The sequence below is a fragment of the Cetorhinus maximus genome, chromosome 16, assembly GCF_964194155.1.
Source record: "Cetorhinus maximus chromosome 16, sCetMax3.hap1.1, whole genome shotgun sequence".
Lineage (NCBI taxonomy): Eukaryota > Metazoa > Chordata > Chondrichthyes > Lamniformes > Cetorhinidae > Cetorhinus > Cetorhinus maximus.
This window is the reverse complement of record NC_135894.1, coordinates 71,099,950-71,122,765: the sequence shown is the minus strand read 5'-3', so window position 1 is coordinate 71,122,765 and position 22,816 is coordinate 71,099,950. Positions and strand designations below refer to the sequence as shown.

At 40.7% G+C, this 22,816-nt stretch overlaps 1 protein-coding gene across 4 annotated transcripts in view; it reads right to left on the bottom strand.

Annotated features, from left to right (window-relative positions):
• Positions 1-251: 251 nt before the first annotated feature.
• The window catches only part of LOC144691688 (SH2 domain-containing protein 1B), a 71,697-nt gene continuing 49,132 nt past the window's right edge, over positions 252-22,816 (bottom strand). For all 4 annotated transcript variants that reach the window (XM_078560031.1, XM_078560029.1, XM_078560032.1 and 1 more), the window contains 4 exons: positions 20,298-20,523; positions 18,868-18,931; positions 12,837-12,987; positions 252-2,238 (listed from right to left, as the gene is read on the bottom strand). In XM_078560031.1, the coding sequence (XP_078416157.1) occupies positions 2,198-2,238; positions 12,837-12,987; positions 18,868-18,931; positions 20,298-20,443 (402 nt within the window). In that variant the 5' untranslated portion in view covers positions 20,444-20,523 and the 3' untranslated portion in view covers positions 252-2,197. The remainder of the gene's footprint in view (positions 2,239-12,836; positions 12,988-18,867; positions 18,932-20,297; positions 20,524-22,816) is intronic.

Below are 22,816 nucleotides of genomic sequence, written 5' to 3'. Positions count from 1 at the left end.
TGTTCTCCAAGCAGTGACGTTGTTTTCATAGTAGGTTGGAAAAGTTTCCACATTGTTAAAGCAATGTGGGTTTTAGCTTTTCTCACTCACCTTACACAAGCACAATTTTCTAACTCAATGTCAATCTGCGCTGTCTTTTTCTCATTTTGCCGCAACTCACTTCTCTCCTTTTTTTGCATAGTTTGATCAGGAATAGCACAGTAGAAAAGGCCAGTCTCATCACAATTGTAATACAATCAGTTAGATACTCAGGTAACAAACCTGACAATATTTCTTCAGTCCATGCATCAGAAGTGGGTTGGTCACTATCCACTCAGCTTTTTGTAGATAAGGCTTTCTCACTTTCCATTGGCACAGGAATTCATTTAGCCATTTAATACTTCAAAGCATTCCACACCAAGTCCTTTGGCAAGCGTATTAACTTTAGCTTTCAATCACCAAGTTGGATTTTCTGAGCTCCTTTGTGACTAAATCACCAAGGCAGTGCTTCATCAACATCAGCCATCTTCCTTCTACACTTCCATTTTTAACCTATTTTCCTTTCTTTTTGACATCCTTTTTTTATTAAAATTAAAGGGACCCACAATTCAGAAATACCATCCTTCTGTGTGGCTAGCTTTTGAATTTATAATACCTCAAAACTGTTCAAATAATCTACTTATTCATGCAAGTGACAAATAATGGTGCTTTTTAAAAACTGAGCCAACTGGAAATTTGACTTCCTCCCTCACACACAACACTAACAAACAGGTGGAAACCAGGTCAAACCGGTTCTCGAGCATAATGGCCACAGAACCCAACAATTTGAGAGAGAATGCCTTAGGTCCAAAGGTGACGGATCTTGTTAAAGTGGGATTTCTATGGGCCAAAGTTGCATTTCAGCAGGGAGTGTTATAATCAAACAATCTTTTCACAATTAGAAACAGAGTAAAAATGGGGCTTTAAAAATAATTGCAATAAATGAATTGTAAATAAATAACTGTGACTGTAATAATTTTATGATGCCTATGGAGAACTCTAGCTTAATAACCTCATTGTATTTACTCATTTGCACAGAAACACAAATGAAAATAGTAAGATCTTTTTATATACATTTTCCACCAGAATCACCAACATCAAGTATGGGATAATTTGTGAAAATCTTCTCAACCCAAAAGCCAACACTTAACAAGGACTCAGATTTTGTGATTGTAATGCTGTTGAAACTGTCAGTGTTCAACATCACTGGAACAGTGAACCTGATAGCAACTTCTGGTGCCCACACCTGTGCAGTTAAACACGGAAATCCAGAAATTGCTGTCAGTGATTCCTGTTCCTCCACAGAGTGCACTGGTGAATTCCCAGCAGATGGAAATCTTGGATTTTTGTGAACTTCCACTGTTTAAATACTAATCCTGCTGTAAAAACGTCAGAAAAAATTATACCTTGTTAAATTAGATCAGACTAGGTTTCTAATGGCATACTAAATAATGAATGCTGCTGAACAACCTTTTTAGCCTTCAAAATCTAATTTTATATTTGTGAAATATATGTGAAATGTGTCAACTTTCTCCATCATGAAAAATGCCATTGGTTTTTCATATGAGATTATTTTTAAAAGCTTGTTTACAATATTTCAGTTTCCACCTTAATCCTATGTGTGCATCCCAATCTTCATTTCATTTTCTGTAAAACAATTAAAAAGTGAAGGATAACCAATGCATTTTACTTCCTGTTTTCCTATCTGTCAGAATTCTTTAATATGATTGGCTGCTTGATGTCATCACTGTTGCTGGACACTGGAGTTTCCCAAAGTTGGCAGCAGAATCAAATTAACGTCAGAAAAGGTAAAATGCAAGCATGGGATGGGGTAGTTTCTTCGAGGTCAGCAGTCAGTGTCATTAGTTTGCCACTGACTGCAAAATTGAGCCCTCAGAGTAATTTTCTTGAGCAAATTACATTTGCCTAGAAATTTTACAAATCAGTGACTATTAGGAACATTAAGCTATTTACAGTATATGAAGGTTGTCTGCTGGGGAGGGAGTGAAGCTAGAGAAGCTGTGTGTTTTATGCCATATTCATATTGCATCCAGTTGTAATTATAATGCACTTAGGTACAAATTATGCTGCTGTGTATGTCTCCATTTTTTTTCTACAATATTTATGCTACGTTAAGAAAAAAGAAAATTGTTCTTCCGTTCAATAATTTTGAACATTTTCAATCAGGGAGGACTTCTACATAGTCAGCACCATCAACATCTGCAAAATAAAAGATAAATGAATAATAAAATACGGGAGTACATTGAAAGACCATTTCAATCATTTCAGTGTCCCTTTTACCTACTTTCTGGCAAAACTGTTTTTTGTTCCTTTATTCTGTTTTTAGATCTCTTCAACTCATGCCACTTGCAACAGCTCAGAGGATAGGCACACATTAATGTTAATGTACTGTAATTATTCCATATAGTTGAAAGGAGATGACTCAAAGAAGCTCCAATTGTCACCTCTGATAATATTCCCTCTAATAACTTATTAATAACATAAATTCCTCAAACAATCAATGAAGTCTATTGAAAAAAAGAGTATAGAAGAATGAAAAGTCTGGCAATGGCTGTAAGCAAAATACCTAATAATGCCTGGTCTTCATTAAAGGATGTTGCCTGTTTTGTTACACCCCATCTGCCAACTCCTCCACCCAGCTATTACACCTCTTTACCTTACTCTTTTTTACTTTGATCATATACATAATTTATTATTGAATTGAGGTCATTTGATAACTGGAGTTAAGCTTTTTAAGCTGCATGTGGTCTACTTCTCACATGATAACGTGCCCAATGTGACTGCTGTCACTGAACAGTTAGCAGCACTCATGAAAAATATAGGCACAAAGTGGAATTCAAATACCTAATAAAAAGAGCGTGTCACACGTTGGCTATGCATTCAATCTTTTTAGATGACACATATGACCTTATAATATACCACTCATTTTATAATATAGGAACTCTGCAATAGATGCAGACATATTTACTTATCGTATTCAGAAATGATTAAAAATAGAGCAAAAGATTGGCGGCTACATTGGATAGTCCCCCCTCCCCTCCTGAATTCAGGCACAGGAATGGCAATGTGTGAAGAGTGTGATATGCGATTATTCCATGCCCAATTGAGCAATGCATGCAGCATACAACCTTGGTACTGCTCATTTCCATGATTGTGAGCTGCTGAGTGGCCGGATGCCTTTTCGGGGAGTCCAAGTTCAGATGAGGTTAAACTGCACTACTTAAAGTCAGACTACATCTCTTAAAGGCTAAAAACAAAAAGCTACTGCGGATGCTGGAAATCCAAAACAAAAACAGAATTACCTGGAAAAACTCAGCAGGTCTGGCAGCATCGGTGGAGAAGAAAAGAGTTGACGTTTCGAGTCCAACATGACCCTTCAACAGAACAAGGCTCATGTTGGACTCGAAATGTCAACTCTTTTCTGCTCCACCGATGCTGCCAGACCTGCTGAGTTTTTCCAGGTAATTCTCTTAAAGGCTGCCTGCAATAGGTGCTGAAACTGCTTAGGCAACATTGAAAGAGCTTCAGGAAGGAGTCAAAATGATGCAGCATGTGCAGTGTGCCCCCAGGCTTTCAGATCCTGGGATTGGGTCACTGGTGCAGGAGGTGGACTGGAAGAGAGATGTCCTTTTCCCTCAGGAGGCCCTCTAGACAAGTGCTTAGGAAGCATTGGGAGTAGATGGCCTTGGAAATCAATGCCGCCAGTCTGGACACAAGGATCTTGATGCAGCGTCACAAGAAATTTAACAATGTTACACAAATGGTCAAATCAGTGAATGCATTCTTATGTGCCAAATTCTATCAACTGCACCATTAGGCTCACACAATGCTCAATCCACCATACTGTCTTCACTTTGATACCAACAATTAAGATAAACCTCTCATTCATTTGCTTCAGCTCACCCCACACAACTAACACTGCTGGAAACTGCACACTCACACACCTTGCACACACTAACAGCCAATCTCCTGAATACATTGCAACACTGACACATTTTCCTCTCTTTTGCAGGAAAAGGTGGTGGATAATATACAGCAGCAGCAGCAAACTGGACGTACGGCTGCATATGCTGATCTCTATGGCTGCTGACTTAACCAGCTTCTCACGGCTCCTTCAACAACCCAATACTTCCACTGATTCTGCAAAAGTAGATTGTCAAAACTAACTTGCCTGCAAATTGGATGATGATTCCTTTATATAGCATTGGTTGGGGTTCCTCGTATTTAAGAGATGATGTTAACCAAAATGACAAGGTCCAAAATGGCAGATCAGATATCAAATCATTGTTTGTTGCTGACTGATGTTATAATCTGCCACTTTGCATACTTCCAGTGTACGCATGAAACACCTGTGCTATTGCCCTCTACAACATAGTGATCAGGGCGCACCTTGCCAGAAGTTGTCAAGAGTGGCCTGCTGCTGTCCTCTGCCATTATTTTTACTTGACAGGCTCTTGTTGAAACCATCAGGCACTATAGAGATGAATCTCGCAGCCAAAAGCTATTACCAGTGAATGGTTATATGTTATGATCACAAAATATGTTCCATGGCGTTGGTATTTTCAGTGCTATAGGTGCTGTTCAGTATGAAAATGGTATCCACCCTGCGAATGCACACTTCTGCTGCAACTTATATTGGATACCATTTTGGTGAGGGCATGAGCCTGGATTTTAGGAGTTTGTGCCGGAAAAATGCAGAGTAGATAGATCGCAATATCCGTCAGCGCATAACGGTTATTTGACAACAACACTGTCATTTTGGAACTTGCTGCTGAAGCTAACACCATCTCTTAATTATGCACAGCTGAATACAAATTCAGTAGCAGCAAGTAGCACCCACCAGTCTTGTTTAAAGAATTCATCAACTACTTTCAGGTTAGTTGCTGATTGATTTCTGGACTCAGTCTGAGTTTATAGAAATGCGTGAGTTTTCTAGTACTATAAGTTGATGAAGTTGACAAGGAGTAGTGCTGCATGTGGTGAAGGCCTTGGTTCTGACTTCAAGGATTCTGGTCAGACCACTAGTTCCCAGTCATTGGTGCTGTAAGATTAAGGGAGATTAAGCAGAGGCAACACAGAGGAAAATCTGGATGCAGAGGGTATAGAAGTGGGAGAAGTATTCTCAGCAGGATCTCTTATCGACCCAGCATCTTCAGCAACCATTGCTCTTACCTCAGTCTCAGTGAGGAACAGTGTGTGCAATGTCTCCATTTTACAAAGGAGGTGCTCACTGAAATCTCCAATCTGTTACAGGCAGACCTATAGCCTCAGAGTAGGGTGAGGACAGTGTTGCCAGTGGCTGTGAAGATGATTGAGGTAATCAATTTCTTTGCATTGGGATCCTTCTAGGCTGGAGCAGGGGGCATCTATAACATTTCCCAGTTTGCCATTTACTGCTGTATAAGGGCAGTGACTGATCAGAGAGAAACATGCAGAGTGTGCACGTGGCTTTGCCAGGATAGCAGGCTTACCCATGATGCAAGGTGCCACTGCCTGCGCATATGTACCTTTGTAGGCGCCAAATCTAAATGCAGAGATATATCGCAAATGGAACTGCAAAGGGTTCCACTCCCTGAATGTGTAGTTAGCGTATGGACACCTCATCATACAGGTAAATGCCCAGTATCCTGGCAGGAGTCAGTCTGCCTTTGTCTGCACCAGTCTGCTGTTCCATCAATATTTCAGCCACAATGTCAAAGAGTGTGGCTGCTGGGCAACAAGGGCTACCTGCTAACCATTACACTGCTGGATGTATTCTATAGGCCATTGATTAGTGGCAAAGATTTAGAGGAGCAGATTTTCTGGGAAATTAGTGAGGTTCAAGAACTATAGAATAGTGATAATGTGAGTATTTAATTATCCTAATAAACTCTGGGATAGCAATAATATAAAGGGCAGAAAGGGAGAAGAGTTTCTGAAGTGTGTTCAGGAGAATTTTCTTAATCAGCAAATTTCCTGTCCAATGAGAAGAAAGGCTTTGCTCAATCTAGTTCTATGGAAATGAAGTGGATCAAGTAGATCAAGTGTCAGTAGGGGAACATTTAGGGAATAGTGATCATAGTATCATAAGGTATAGATTAGCAATGGAAAAAGAGGAGCAATCTAGAGTAAACTCAATTAATTGGAGGAGGGCCAATTTCAGTGCGTTGAGGCCAGGCCTGTTCTGGGTAACATGGAATGCAAGACTGGTAGGCAAAACTGTAATGGAATTATGGACTATCTTTAAAAATGAGATGGTTCGGGTACAATTGAGGTACATTCCCAAGAGGGGAGCTACCTAGATAACAAAAGCAATTAAGGGAGGAATCTTGTGGAGGTGATTGGGGCCATGGCCGCTGGCTAAAGAGCCCCAGGAAGCACTGCGTCGCCTCTTTTCAGGAAGGTCCACCACATCTTCCACCGCTCAGGTACTTGACAGGATAGCAGCAGGCCTTTCCCTGGAATCAAGGACCCCAGGGGCAGTAGTCCCTGCCTGCTTATAGCTGCCAGCTAATCAAAGACTGGCAGTTCTTCTGTATTTAGCAGTGCTACCCCTGGGGCAGTGGCTGTTGCTAGTATGACAACCACCTGACGCTTTGTATCGAGAAGGGACCCAGGCGGGTGAATGTGGCGGGAAGGGGGTTGCGGGGTGTGGGGGTAGGGGATGGGGTGGCAGGGATGGGGGGGGGTCAGCAGCAAGGGCAGGGCAATTGATAAGTCATCATGAACAGATGTGATACATCCAAGGATGATAAGAAATTAAGGTACAAATTGTGAAGCCTTCCAATCCCCCATAGATACGGAGGTAGTGCAGGAGAACTGGGGATGTTACACCCTTGTTTAAAATAGGCTGTAAGGATAAACCCAGCAAATACAGGTGAGTCAGTTCAACATCAGTGGTGGGAAAAATTTTAGAAACAATAATTTGAAACAAAATTAACAGTCACTTGGACAAGGGTGGATTAATTAAGGAAAGCCACTATGGATTTGTTAAAGGCAAATCACATTTAATTAACTTGATTGCATTTTATGATGAGTTAACTGATAGAGTTGAGGTAGTGTAGAGTTGAGGTGGTGTACAAGGAATTCCAAAACGCGTTTGATAAAAAGCCCCAATCCAGGCTTGTCAGCAAAGTTGAAACCCATAGAACAAAGGGTAAAGTAGCAGCTTGGATATGAAGTTGATTGTAGTGGTAACCACTTGTTATTAGGAGAGGAGGAAGGTATACAATGGGGTTCCCCCGGGGTCAGTACCAGGACCATTGCTTTTCTTGATATTTATCAATGAATTAGACTTGGGTGTGCAGGGCACAAATTCAAAATTTGGAGGTGACACAAAACATGGAAGTATTGAACAATGAAGAGGATAGCAATAGACTTAAACAGGACATAGACAGGCTGGTTGAATGGGCAGATGCATGGCAAATGAAACTCAATGTAGAAAAATATGAAATGATATACAGTTGGCCTACTGCACTGTTCCTGTGAGGCTCAATGTAAACTTCAGGAGCAGCACCTCATATTTCAATTAGGCACTTTACAGGTGTCTGGACTCAACATTGAGTTAATCAATTTCAGCCGTAAACGGTCCTCTATTTTGTTTCCTTTTCTCTACTGGTTTCATTTTTTTTCTTTAAGTTAGCAGCATACCTGCTCCTGGAACATCTTTTATTTCTTTGTTTCTTTTCTTGCCCCATCACCATTACCTTTTGGCCTGGAAGACTAACTCCTCCGTCATTCAATCTCTCCTGTCTTCCATCCTATTACAGACCTTCATTTGTCCTTGTGCTACCCACCTCTTGCTTTAACCCTATTACATCTCTAACCTTTGCCAGTTCTAATAGGTCACAGACCTGAAATGTTAGCTCTATCTTTCTACACAGATGCTGCCTAACCTGCTGAGTTTTTTTTTTCCCAGCATTTTCTGTTTTTATTTTCCAATTTACAGGGCTTTGGTGAGCCAGAATACTGTGTGCAATTGGTCCCCATATTTAAGGAAAGATATACTTCATTGGTGGCCATTCAGCAAAGGTTCACAAGATTGGTCCCTGGGGTGAGATGAGAGGCTGAGTAAACTGGGTCCATATTCTATGGAGTTTAGAAGAAGATGAAGTGACCTTATTGAAATATTCAAGATTCTGAAGGAGATTGACAGGGTAGACACTACGAGGTTGTTTCCCCTGGCTAGGGAATCTAGAACACGGGGGCGCAGTCTCAGGTTAACAAGCCGATCATTTAGGACTGAGATGAGGAGAAATTTCATCACTCAAAGGGTTGTGAATCTTTGGAATTCTCTAACTAGAAAGGGTGTGGATTTGCAATAATTGAACATATGACATATGGCTGATATAGACAGATTTTTGGTCTTTCTGGAAATCAAAGTGTCAAGAAGATATAATAATTTTCATAATGTTATTGGAATTTATTGTAAAGTTGTGTGTGTGTGCATGTAAGTGACTTGATTGAATTAGAGGCAACTGGTCTGAAGGCTTTGATCTAACAGAAGATAAGCTAGGTTTGAAATGTTAAGTAGGTAAACAGGTGTAAAGGGAACATTTGCATTTTTGAATAAACCAGACTAGTTGAATTCAAAGGAGGGGTGAAATGTTTCACCTAGCCAGGAGAAGTTAAGAAACAGTGTGTTTATGTTTCCCAAAGATTATTGGTAAAATTGATACTGTAGAGATTTTTATTATGAGAGAGGTAAAGTCCAAAGGCATAGTGAAACAATGGGAATTTGCATTTAAAGGGGAAAATAAGGATAAAGGAGAGAAGGCTATGTGCAAGGGCAGGAATTCTAAGATCTAACAAGTGTGAAAAGCTTTCAGCATCTAAGCCTCAAGCTGCTGTCTACAAAGGACTGAAGTTAAGAAAACTCACTTTGAATTGGACTGTTCAGGGTATCGTGTTTCTTTGCCTGGGTCTTTTAAAATCTATGTGTCTTACTGTTGCCTTAATGAAAGTACAACTGGGAGTTAGATGAACTAAGGGATTTAGAAGTTATCATAGTAGTAATTTGCAGATTAACGTGTATGCTTAAAATAATTTCTTCTATTAATAAAGGTTTAATTTAGTTTAGTAAGAAACCTATGAGACTCGGTGATCTTATTACTACTGAATTCAAGGCATGCATCTTGAAATTTATTGAAATTGCAAAACAGTTGTGGCAGTTGTTTCAAGTTTCCCTTTGGGATTTGAACAGCTCAGCGTTTACCATCGGCAGTGCCATAACAAAAGGATATAGGAAGCTGGCAGGAAAGTGCAGTTGAAACCCATGATCAGCCTGATCATATTGAATGGCGAAGTAGGCTCGATGGGCCATGTGGTCATCTCTAGCTCCTATTTCTTATGTTCTTTATAAAACAATGGTTCAATCTCAGCTGGAGCATTATGTTCCCTTCTTTAGAAAGGCTGGAAAAACTTTAGAGAGGATGCAGGGACAATTAATGAAAATGGTTCCGGGGATGAGAAATGTCAATTATGAGGATAAAACAAAAGAACTTAAGAAATAGGAGCTAAGTAGGCCATACATCCCCTCAAGCTTGCACTGCCATTATATAAGATCGTGGCTGACCTGACCTTGACCTCAAATCCATTTTCCAGCCTATTCCCCATAACCCTTGTTTCAAGAATCTGTCTGTCTCAGCTTGAATATATTCAAAGACTTAGCCTCCACAGCTCTCTGGGATAGAGAATTCTTAAGATTCACAATCCTCTGAGAGAAGAAATTCCTTCTCATCTCTGTCTGAAATGGGCATCCTCTTATTCTGAAATTATACCCCCTAGTTGGAGATTCCCCCATGAGGGGCAACACCCTCTTAGCTTTTACCCTGCCAAGACCCCTAAAATTCTTAAGTTTCAGTAAGATCACCTCACATTTTCCTAAACTCTAATGAGTGTAGGCCCAACCTGTTCAAACTTTTCTCATAAGACAATTCCGTCATTGCAGGAACCAACAAGTGAATCTTCTCTGAACTGCCTTCAATGCAAATATATCCCTCCTTAAATAAGGAGACCAAAACTGTACGCAGTACTCTAGGTGTGGTCTGCCTAATACCCCTGTACAGCTGTAGCAAGACTTACCTACTTTTACACCCCATCCCCTTACCATAAAAGCCAACATTCCATGTGCTTTCCGAATTGAATGAATGGAGAAGTTGAGAAGAGATTTGACAGAGGTGTTCAAAATCATAACAGTTCTAAACAGTGTAGATAAAGAGAAACTGTTCCCTTTGGCAGAAGAGTTGAGAACCAAAGGACACAGATTTAAGGTGATTGACAAAAGAACAAGGTGACATGAGAAAACACATTTTTATGCAGTGAGTGGTTAGGAACTGGAATGCTCTGCCTAAGAGGGTGGCAAAGGCTGATTCAATTGTGCCTGTCAAAAGGAAATTGTATAAACAGCTGAAGATAAAAACAAAGGCAGGGGAGTGGGACTAGCTGAATTGCCCTTGCAGAAAGCCATTGTGGACTCGATGGGTCAAATGGTTATGGCATAGAAGGAGGTAATTCTATGATCCTAACCAGCTGGTTTAGGATTCTGGAGTGTAACCCAACCACACATGTTCAGCATGCATATAATGAGAGCTCTACTGCCATAAGACACATTATTGAACAGGCCACTCGGGTGTTTAAGTAATGTTCCTGCTGCCTGGACCGCACCGGTGGAACCCTACAGTAATTGCCAGGCATGTGTCACTATTCATAATGATTTGCTGTATCCTGCACAACTTTGCCATCATGAGGGCAAAGCCCTTGCTATCAGGTGTGTGGCGAGCAGCTGAAGGAAGATCTTTTACATCCACCTGAGCAGGCAGGTCGGCCTCGGTTTAACATCTCATCCAAAAGATGGCATTTCCAACAAGGCTACTGCCTTTCAGTGGGACAGACTGCAGATGGCCTTGCAGGATAACCTTATGCTGCTCTGCCGCTAGCAGGCCCAGCTTCAGACTGCAGCTTCTTGGCATAAGCTGGCAACAGGCTGGGCTCGCTGGTGGAGAGGCAAGAGCAAGGTCACTGATGAAGTGGCAGTTGTGAGAGCACAAAACCCTGAGAAAGTACAGCAGGTCAGGCTCTACCGATCCACTAACAGTCCCCTGGGATGATGCCTCAGCTATCCTAGTAATCAACTAGAGGATAGATTGCTGAACTGCTGAGAGAGCATTTGAGTGAGCCCCTTTGAACACAGGTATTAGCTGTCATGATGGTAGCAGTCTGTGAGCTTGCATGACACCAAGCTGGGCTTGCATGGCCATAAGCATGCATCTCATGACCTCATTGTGAGCTTTCACTGCAGTACTGAATGTTGTGTGGCTTTTGCTTGTGCTGAATTGGAAGCTGAGACATTGGCCACCAGACACTGGATCATGGTCAGGTCTGCAACTGTTCTCATGGAGTTGACCATTACTTCCATACTGAAGACAATGGGCTCCAAGCTCCACGTTTAGCTCTTTGCCAACTTGGAGCCAGACTCTTATGCTGCTGTCTAAAGTATGTGCACTGCCAAAAGCTGAGCTGGTGACTGTGAGTGTGAGGTTGTGTGATTAATCTCTTGATCCTCTTACGTTTCACTCTTCTTCATTCCTGCCTGACCAGGGGTCAATTCTTGGATAGCTGAAAGGAGAAAGGCACAAGGGTAGGTTTGTGGGGAGAGGTGAAAAAGGGAAAGCAATAGGTTCATGCTTGGACCATTTGCAGTTTGTAAATCAGAAGGGATTGTGGGTTGAAAGAGAAGAGGATATGAGAAGGTGGATTGAGGTGAAGCATACTATCTTCTTCAATGGTTTCAGCCTTGCCACTAGCCATGGCCAGCTGTGGCAGTTTCAGTGATGGCTAGCACCACCTTCTCCATCGGGATGAGGACATACAGTCGTGCCTGTCCCCTGTGGATTTGGAGCTGCTGCCTGTGGTTGTATATCACCTTACCCTGCATCGAATGTGGTGCAATGAGTTTGGTTGAGGTGCTTGTCAGCTGATTATATAGCAATGTGTGTAAGCTGTGAGATGTGCTGTGTGTGAAGATATGGTGAAACTATGAATGCTAGTTGTGAGTTGTGATTGATATAGATGGTTAGTAATGAGTTGAGCATGTGAGATGAATGGGTCATTAGTAAGGATATGGCATTTGAAGACGCATTCACTGACCACTCATGTGAGATTGTTGAACTCCTTGCAGCACTGTATCCAGGTTCTCAGGGCGACACTACTGACATTGATGCAGTGGCTATCTGCCCCATTGCCTCACAGCATTTGTCTGGAGAGCCTCCTGATACCCTGTGGATTGAGAACATTTTCCTCTTGTCCGTCTCCTGCACCTAAGCCTCAAGTGATGCACCAGAGAACCTCAGATCATACTCTCTGCCCTGTTGTGCCATTAGTAAGTTCACAATATCTTACAAAGTCACTTGCAGCACCTGCTGCAGCAAGAATGCACTTCCCCTTTTAAGATGTGCAGTCTGGCTTTATGAGTGCAGACTATAGCCTTGAATGGTGCGAGCCTCACACAAACCTAGATCCCCTGCTGAGGCATGCAGCCACTCATCAGTGCATTTAGCACTGAACTACATGCTACAATCTTTTAAATTAGTAGGCAGCACAAAGTTTGCATGCCACCTGTATTGGAAGCAATGAGTGTAGACTCATCATACATTAAGATCCCCGCGCCCGCTTTTGGGCCTTATCTAATGCTTCCTCCTATCATTCTATGCCATTCTATTCATGACTTTGGTCACTTATTTTTGCTGTCAGATTAATAGCACTTATAGAAACTGGTATAAAAAAAGTACTGTTTAAAATACAGGAAGATCTCGCCATACCTTCATAATCATTAACGTTATCCTCCTCCTTAGTTTTGCTTTTTTCCAAAGGGCAACATAATTGAGTCACAAGACCTTTGCCAGGTTTTTTATAGTAAGCAGTTAAATCAGCCAGGGTTTTGAAGAACTTTTCTTTGACTCCATATCCTGTCTGTACAATGAAAATACAATACATTCTGTTAAAAGCTAGCATAATCCATTCATGTTCACTGAATAGTCCACTTCTCAAAGTGTTTTCATATACAAAGAATTGCACAAACCAGGGCTTTGTATTGAAATAATACAGTAGGCTTCCTGTATAAGCTTCCCAATGCTCTTATGCCTCTTTCACTGTCAGGAAACTCCTCATTTTTAAATAAAAAATATATTCTCTGCATCCTTTATAAAATGTCTTTTTATATAAATAATAAAGAAAGTATTAAAAGATTCTACATGTTGTAATTTCAAGGTTCATTTACGTTTCTTCTGTGAATGCTTGTTCAGGTGTGGGATGTCAGTGATAGAAAACAGTAAGGGCAAAATTTTTCGCTGAGTGGGCGGATGCGCGCGCGACTCGCTCAACCGTAAAATAGCACATGATGAGGTCGGTCGAGCGTCCTGACGTCATTGTGCACTCACACGATATTTCAGTCGGCAGGTACGCGCTAATCTTGGAAGTGCACCAGCAGATAATTAAGAGGGCAATTCAGCCCATTAACGGCACAGTTAACAGAGATTTTTCATTGCCCGTCCAATGTTATGGTTGGCGGGTGGGTAAATCGGCGCCTTTGCATTTTTCAGGAAACCACATCCACGGGCAGGATGAGGTTTCCGTGATAAATTAAAATAATTTTCTGTGGACAGCAGTTTCATTATCTACATTTTCAGATGACTGATTACAAAGCTTGGACACTTTTTCCCGGTTTCTGTGACCTTTAATTTAGATTGTTCAGGTCTTCAGTTCCCTGAGGCAGCTCTCTGCCTTCAGGGAGCTTCCTGTGAGCGCTCTCCCGCGCCTGTGCTGACTTCAGCACTCCTTCTGCCCCCACCCCGGCAGCGCTGAGCCTTTCAGCACGTGTTTCATGCTGGCTGGCTGTTAATTGGCCTGCCAATGTGAAATCGCAGTCGGGAGCCGATCGCGGTCGGCGGTCCATTCCCTGTCCGCTCCTGGGCCCGCCAATCACGGCACCCGCCAAACTAAAAATCCTGCCCTAAATGTTTCTCCCTTTTTTGCCTACAGAATTAACATCCATCTCTCCTGATTTAGGTAGAGCTTGATGCTGTAGGTCAACACCCACTAGGATTTCAATTAAAACTAGCCAGCTCATTTCATATCATAATCTTTCAGCAGGTTAAAAGAGGAATTTTGTCCCACTTTTGAGGCTATTTTGGGTGCATATGAGTTGGTTCCTGAGACGTACTGGCAGAAATTTAGGAATATGAGGAAATAGCCTGGTCAAACTTATATTGAGTTTGAGAGAGTAAAACAAAGTAATTTTGACTGGTGAATTTGGGCATTAAAGGTAGAGACAACATATGCAGCTCTTAGAGAAGTAATTCTTTTGGAAGAATTTAAAGATTCAATTCCTTTGGTAGTCAGAACCCATGTCATGTGGAGGGACAGAGGGTTAAAATGGTAAGGCAAACAGCAGAAATAGCTGATGATTATGCGTTAGTTCATAGATCTAAACCTTTCTTTCGTCACCCTTTTAAATCAGAGAAGGATAGAAAGTGGGAAGATGAAAGGAAGGTAGGTAGTCAAGGGAGAGAAGGAACACTTGGAAATTCTCAGGAAGTTTTTTCTCAGACTAAAAAGGAAGGTGCTGAGGGTAGAAATGACACTTTATTGAGGTGTTTTCATTGTAATAAGGTTGGGCACACAAAGTCAATGTGTTGGAGGTTACAAGGAAAATCTGTTGCAGTAATTGGAATGCAGAAAAATTCTGGAAGTAAAAGTACTGTTGGTTCTGAGGTCCAGGCATAGGAAAAAACAATGGTTTGTGTAAAGGTAAAGCAGGAAGGATCAGTGATAAGCAAAGAAGTGGGAGTGTGTTCACAATTTACCCAAGGGAGTTCTGAAGAGCAGGTTGCAGGAATGTTTAAAGATTTTGTATGTGAAAGGGAAATCTTTCCATGTGTACAGGGTGGAACAGGTAAAGTTATTAAAAATTTAAGAGACACTGGTGCTAATCAGTCCTTGATGTTATGGGATAGTGATATTTGTTGTTCAGGGGGAGTATTGCAGGAAAAGGTGATAAGTGGGGTTCATGGAGATGCTAAAGCTATTCCATTGTGGAAGGTAAATTTAAAGAGTAAATAGAAAACAGGTGAGGTGATTGTTGGAATATTGTGGAAAAATTGCCCATTGCAGGGGTTCAATTTATTTTAGGTAATGATCACAATGGGTCACAGATGTGGGTGATGCCTAAGGTAGTCAAGCAGCCAGTGAAAGGGGAATTCAACAGAGAGGTGTTGCGGACAGAACATCCTGGGCTGTCTCCAGATTGTGTAGTAACAAGATCACAAGCTCACAGATTGAAACAGGAAGAAGAGGAAGTTAAATGGCAGGGAAAAGGTGTTAAAGTTCAATTAGCTGATACTATCTTTGATAAGATTGTTCAAGGAGAGAGAATGGAGGAGGAGTTAATGAGTAAAAATTCAGAAACTTATGTGACAAACTTTGGAGAAAGAAAGAGCATGTGAGTTAGCTCGGGAACATTTAAAGATATCACAGCAAGTGATGAAAACGAAGGCAGGTAGGAGAGCCACAGATTTGTTGCTGGGGGAAAAGTGTTAGTTTTGTTACCAGTACTGGGTGAATCATTAAAGACAAGGTTTAGTGGACCTTACAGAATTGAAAAGAAATTGAGTGAAGTAAATTATTTAATAAATACACCAGATAGAAGAAAGAAGCGGGGGTGTGCCTTGTAAATGTGCTTAAAAAATACTTTGACAGGGAAGAGAATCAAAAGGACATATTAGTGGGGGTAGATAAGGAGAAAGAGCTAGAAATAAATGATGCTGAAATTGAGTTTCCTCTAATCAAATTGGATAATGAGGGGGTACTTAAAAATTTAAATGTAATATTGAGTTACCTTCCAGACAAGTGTCAAAGTGATTTGGAGAATAAGCTGGGGAGAACAAATTTAGCTGCACATGGGCCAGAATTTTTTGGCCCCACCACGGTAGGGATGGATCCGTAACATGCAGCGAGCCATTGTAAACTCCATTGGCTTCAGCTGGACAGTAAAATCCCACTGTTGTAAAATTCCGGCCATGATGTAAGTGTAGGGGATTCATTTTTAAAAAGGCAACATCCTTATCGATTTTAAGTCCGGCAAAATTGGCACAAGTACAGAAATAGATTGAATTCATGCTTCATAATGACATAATTGAGTCTGGTTGCAATAACTGGAGTTCGCCTACTGAAACCAGATGGAAAACAAAAACTGTGTCAGAATTATTGAAAGGTGAATGCAGTGACAAAAGCAGATTCATATCCTATTCCACGGTTGGAAGATTGCCATTGAAAAAGTGGGGCAATCAAAGTTTATCACAAAGATTGACTTGCTGAGAGGATATTGGCAAGAACCGTTATTGGGGAGAGCAAGGGAGATATCGGCTTTTGTGATGCCAGGTAGACTATATCAGTTTAAGTCATGCCATTTGGTATGAAAAATGCACCAGTAACATTTCAAAGATTGACAAACAAAATAATTGCAGGACTGAGCAATTGACAACATGATAGTTTTCAGTCAAACGTGGAAGGAGCATTTACAACATCTGGAAGAACAATTTAATTGACTGCAAGAAGTTAATTTGGTGATGAACTTGGCTATAAGTGAATTTGAAAAAGTGCAATTACATATCTAGGCCATACCATTGGACTTGGTAAGGTGGTTCCAAAAAATGTGAAAGCCAAAGCCATTGTGGATTTCCCAGTGCCTAAGACAAAATGAGAAGTTTTGAGATTTCTGGGTATGAGTGGGTTTTATTGGAAATTTGTACCAAATTTTATCAGTATGGTTGCTCCATTGACTGAACTATTAAAAAATAACAAGAAGTTTCAATGGACACAGGAGTGTCAGAAGGCATTTGACAGTTTAAAAACTATTGACTATGGCACCAATTTCGGCAGTACCTAATTATGTCAAGCAATTTAAGTTAGCCATTGATGCAAGTGATGTAGGCATTGGCACTGTACTGTTGCAACAAGATTAAACTGGAATTGAGAAACCGATAGGGTATTTTACATGAAAGATGAATGTACAACAGAGAAGATATTGAACGATCAAAAAGGAGACTCTGAGTATGGTGTTAGCATTGCAGCATTGGGGTTTTTGTTGCAAACAATTCATCAGAAACAATTGTTTATAATTTTGAGACCAAAGTGCAAAGTTATTCAGATGGAGTTTATTACTACAACTTGCTGAGTTTGTTTTAAGTCTAAAATCTATTTTGGACTGTTGCTTAAAGTGCGTGTGTAACTGGGAGTCAGGTCAGTTAGGAATTTTAGGATGTGTTATAGTAGTAAGTAATTGTAGTCATATGTATGTGCTTGAAATCTTTTACCTTATTAACAAATATCTTAATTTAATATTTTTTTTAATCTCTAAAGGTCTTGGTAGGCTCATTATTTCTGAATTCAGTGCACAGATCTTCTCGAAATAAATACAAATTGCAAAACCGTTGTGAAAGCATGACCAAGTTTCCCTTGTGGATTTGGTCTGCCTGGCACACATCATCTGTCATGTCATAACATATATACAAATTTGAGCCTAACCACTCAACTAGGCATGATACATTGCTATCCTCTGAAGAAGGTTTTTTGGAGTACAAATCAGGGAGCTCCACCAACAACGCACCCCCCACCCCTCCACCCTCGCAACCATCTCATGCAGAGCAACTTGCCTGCACAGAAGAGAAAAAGAGGTGCTAAAGCAAAAAATACACACGTATAGATGTTCCAAGAAATAGTTGATGTTGATTCTTATCAGTGATAGATATCTTAGGTGCTCAACACCACATAGCATGTGTGGGTTTACTGCTGGCTATTCAACAAAGTTTAAATATAAACAAGTCTGAACACGTTCTGTTGTTTCCATATTTTAAAAAGTTCCAAATTTAAAGTGCATCAAACTTGTTAAATTGTACAAATCTATTTATATGTTTATCTATTGCTGAATAAAATTAAGAAAAATTAATTTATTACATTTTTTGTGTTTATTACAATTGTTCTTCAATATTCAGGAAGAGTGACTCAGCTAACTGATCATAGAACTCTATTGTCTTTACAGGTAGAAAAAGTAGCTGGTTCAGAAGTCAGATCCGAAAGAATATTATCACATGGATTTAGGAAGCACATTGATATGAATACTAATAGAATGCCTCTGTAACCCATTTCACATCAGGGGGAAGATTTTATTTCCCTGGATGTCAAAGTTAACCTTTGAAGCCTTGAAAAATCTCCCCAAAAATGGGGTTGACTTATTCACCGAGTATAAAAGTGAACCACTGGCGTGCGTTTGGGAGGTCGCTATTTTTGTCATTCGCCATGCAGGGTGGGGGTTTGTGAGGGTGTCTTAAACTCCTGCCTATCTTTGCAACACAGCCCATATCACCTGCTTGATCCCTTGCACCTAGTTATAAGGTAAGGGGAAGTAAAACATCTATTTGTGGTGTGAAAAATTAAGGCTGACAACTCATGCGAGTATAGCAGCTGAAAGGGATGGGGGTGGGGGGTGTCAACTTATACGCCGAGTACGTGCAAAAACATGATTTTTGGAGCTGACAAAATGGAGTGGTCTTATCTACCAGATCGACTTATATGTCGCAGTTTACATTATGTGCATGGGCAGCTATTGGTAGCAGTTGGTGAACCAGAGTTTAAGAGAATGGCCTAGATCTCCTAAGAGTTAACTTTGCACCTCAAGTACATATTGGGTGAACAATTGGAAAATTTCCTCTCATGTTTTTGAAAAATCATTTTCTGTGCTAGATACTGCAGTGAAAAGCACAGTCATAGATCAAATACCTTTAATTGCACTCTTACCTGAACCATAAAACGTCCTCGATGATTTTTAAAAATTCTGTACGTATATACAATTCTTTTAAAGCTAAAAGAGACAGATATTATCTATGAGTATCATTGCACCATATCGATTACTAAACTACAAAATAAGCTTCAAATAAGTCATTACAGGACTAGTGTTGAGTGAATTGTATCACCTGTATATGCTTTTGCATCTGGCACTTGTAAGAGGCCATTAACATTAGAGCACAGAAATTGCTGCTGGAGACTCTGCTCCAAGAGCAGAGCTCCAGTAGACATAAGCACAGGCGGGAGATTCGATAACAAAACTATTGCCCTTATTGGACGTACCACATCCATGTTAATGAGTCTCCACACCAGCAACAGAACCTCACTATTTCTACCTTTATGATTGTGTGGTAACATTCTGTGATATAAGTCCAGAGTTGAGGCCCCACCTGACTCAAAAATGAATTGGATTGAGATTTTCTATTCCAGAGAGTGTCAAGTCTTCGCTTCAGTATCAAGTGAGGTCTTAACGCCAGACTTAGGCCACATTTGTGCAATAACTTTAGTGAAACAACTTTGTCCCAAAACTAAACATTAAATGCAGCCTAAAATTCCTTAAGCTCTGGCATGCCATAAAACCTCTTGCAGCCATTGTAAATTCTCACCTGATTCATATATACTGCAGCCTGAAACCATTCAAACAAGTCTGATAATTAGTGCATGTTGTGGTTTTTTTCAGACTAACAGACTTCCTTTCTCTAAACGTATGTAAAATTCCACTGCAACACCACACACAAATTTGCACTTTCACACAAAAGAATTTCAACCAAAGCAACAGTGGCAATAACTGTAACAATTTTTTTTTAGTCCGATGATTTCTAAAAGAAGAATAGTTGATCAGGATGAGCATGATCATTTATTACTCCTTTAAAGCAGTCTGATATAATTCATTATTTATCAACCTTCAGCCCCCCCTACTATCTTGCCATAATTAGTAAATTTATGATAAAGTAAAATGAATCCTAGGGAAAATGCAAAGTAGAAATATCAACCCACTTATTAATTAATTCTAATAATAGAATTGTTATGTAACAAAGATACAAGTAATTAAAAAGCGATAGTAACTGAGACATACAAAGCAGAGAGGTCCTTGGTTTGATCCTCAATACTGAATTAGCTGATCTCAGCTGAGGTGTTGGTATGAGTACAATTGAAAGAGAAAGGGAAAATTGGTTTGGGGTCTAATTCCTGATCAATAACTACTGCGTGTAGTAGATACATTAGATGAGGACTAATAAGGGTCGGCCGCATTTGTCTGTTCCCTTTTGAAATTTATATCCATAAGATGTTTTGCTGAAATACATTTTTGACTATATTTTTTAACTTCCAGTAAAAAATTAGACCTGTAAACAAAACTACATGTTTATCATACCAGTACTTACTAGACACTGAGACATAAAACATTAGGAATGGTTTCACTCTCTCGCAGTAAATAACTTCCGTCTTTCCCATTTGCTGCAAATAAAATTTCACAGGCCTTTTTGCTGATGTTTCCATGAAAATACGGGAGTGATGTTGCATCAGACATTTAGTCTGGCTTTTAACTCATGCCTTCTCTTCCATTCACATTTGAAATCTTGTTTCTTTGTCTTGAGATCTCAGTATTCACTGATGAATAAAAAGTAAGGATGTTACTTTGTTCCGTTCTTAGTAAAAAGCAAAATTAAAGATTATTAATTAAACTCAAAGTTCTGTGTATTCAGTACAAAGCTTGAGCGTGGATCAAACCATTGAATGAAATGCAGAAAACATGATGTAATGGTTAGAGAGGTAAAGTCAGGTAGGGAGAAATACTGGCTGGATTCTGTCAAGCCGACAGGAGTCTTGTCCCATGGTTGGAGAACCCCACCAGTTCTGTGGGGGTGCCTGATGGAATCAGTGCCCTAGCGGGCCTTCCCCATGAATGAGGCTCCCAGCAATAAACGTCTTGCCTGCCGTGAGCTGCCGGCCAATCAGTGGCCTGAAATAAATACAGAAAATGCTCAACAGGTCTTGCAGTATCTGTGGAGTGAGAAAGAGAGTTCATGTTTCACATCAGTGGACTTTAGTATTGATGTCAGGAGGTTTTTCTGGGAGTGAATGATACTTAGAATAGACTATTGGGCAGACTCCATTTCCTGCTCCTCAGCATGGGTACTGGATGCAGCCCCAGTAGTGGCCATCGTTCTTGGTGGCACTACTGGGACTGGAGAAGTAGCTCTCGAAGGTAGGACTTCCTGCCCAAGGCAATTAACACCCCTCCAAGCATTAAATGCCTGTGGGGTGAGCTGCTGGAGCAGGGGCAAACTTGCCCTGACTTTTTTGCCAGGGAAGACAGGGACTCCGGCACCCTGTCAAATCCAGCCCATAGTAATCCGTACACATTCAGACAACATAAATATTGGTAAACTGCAAGGGTTTCCATTCCGTTGATGAGAATCTGGTGTGTAACTACAAGAAAAGGTTTATGCAGGTGGATACCAGGGAGCTGCCATAATGCTTTCATCCTGCTTCATGAAATGCATGAGCTGGACTCCCCGGTCCTCTCTTTTGTGTTGTTATAATGCTATAGGCACCAATCACTCATAAGGGATTGTGTAAACACATTGTGGTTCATTAATTTAAACTTGGCACAAGGGAACATTTATACAAAGGTAGGAAGCTTGAAGATATCAGAGCTGTGCTGTGTTCGGCTCACAGGCAAAAGTGAAACTAAGACTGGATTGCATGACACACTTCCCTTCTAGTGATGTCATGCTGCTATCCTTTAAAGCCATATTACAACACTCCCTGCAATCATGGGCAGTGTGCATGGAAGGCCTACCAGTATGTTACAGATTTTCTGCTGCCCCTTAATGATTATACTTTTTGTTGACAGCGTCCAGGGTACAACATCTGCATCCAGCAGAGCAGAGTTTGGGGAGAGCTACGCCTTCTGATGCAGATTCACCAGAGCTGCCATCACCACCACTGCCCTCCCTTGCTCACTTATAAAATGTAAGTCACCAGGTTAAATCCCAATTAACTATCTAGCTGGATCTGAGATGGTGTATGGCAAGCATGAGTCTTGAGTTGGTGCATCCTCAGAAAGAATCACTTTCTCTGAGGATTTGTCAGCTGGGAAGTTCACCAACTGCTGCTATATGTGTGAATATTGCAACTTATCATTATGAAGATGATTATATTCCACTCACTGTTGGAAATCAAGTCAACATGATTGAGTGTTGTATGACATGTCGGACACTGATATTTAGGTAGCTGGTATGTCCCAATCTCTCCATCTCTGATGGTCAGCAACACCAAAATGCCATTGATCTCCAGCCCTTCCTACTTGTCAGCTATTAACTAGGAAATCTGTGGATGATCACTTCTGATCCTCTTCCTCTGCTTTGTGTTCTGTGCTCTCTCTTTCTGGAACAGGGGAAGGACTGTAATGGGATGTACTCACTCAATGGACACATTGTATAAGGGAGGGTGACTATTTGGTAGAGGCATTAAGTTGCATAAGATCAAGGTGGGTGGCAGTGGTGGATTGGTAGATGGGGATGTGAGGAAATGCACAGAAAGAGAATTATGGGTGTGCTTGCAAGGGTAAGTGGGTGTGAGAAATTATGTGATGGAGTAAGTTTGACAAGTTTGAGTGCAGAGGGTGTAATGTGCACAATAGGATTCAAGTAAATGTGCAGCTGGTTAGGTCATTAAGATACTTTCTGCAACGAATTCAGGAGCATTGCATAATGTTCCTGCCCCAGCCCTCCTGCTCCCTCTCCAACCATGCCTTCAAGATGGCAATAGAGGTTTCTTCCTCCCACTACTCGGGATGAGTATCTCTCACTAACTCACTACATCCACCAATATATCAAGCACTTGACCTTCCTGAATCCATGATGAAACTTTTCTGTCTCCTTGTTCAAAGTCCTCC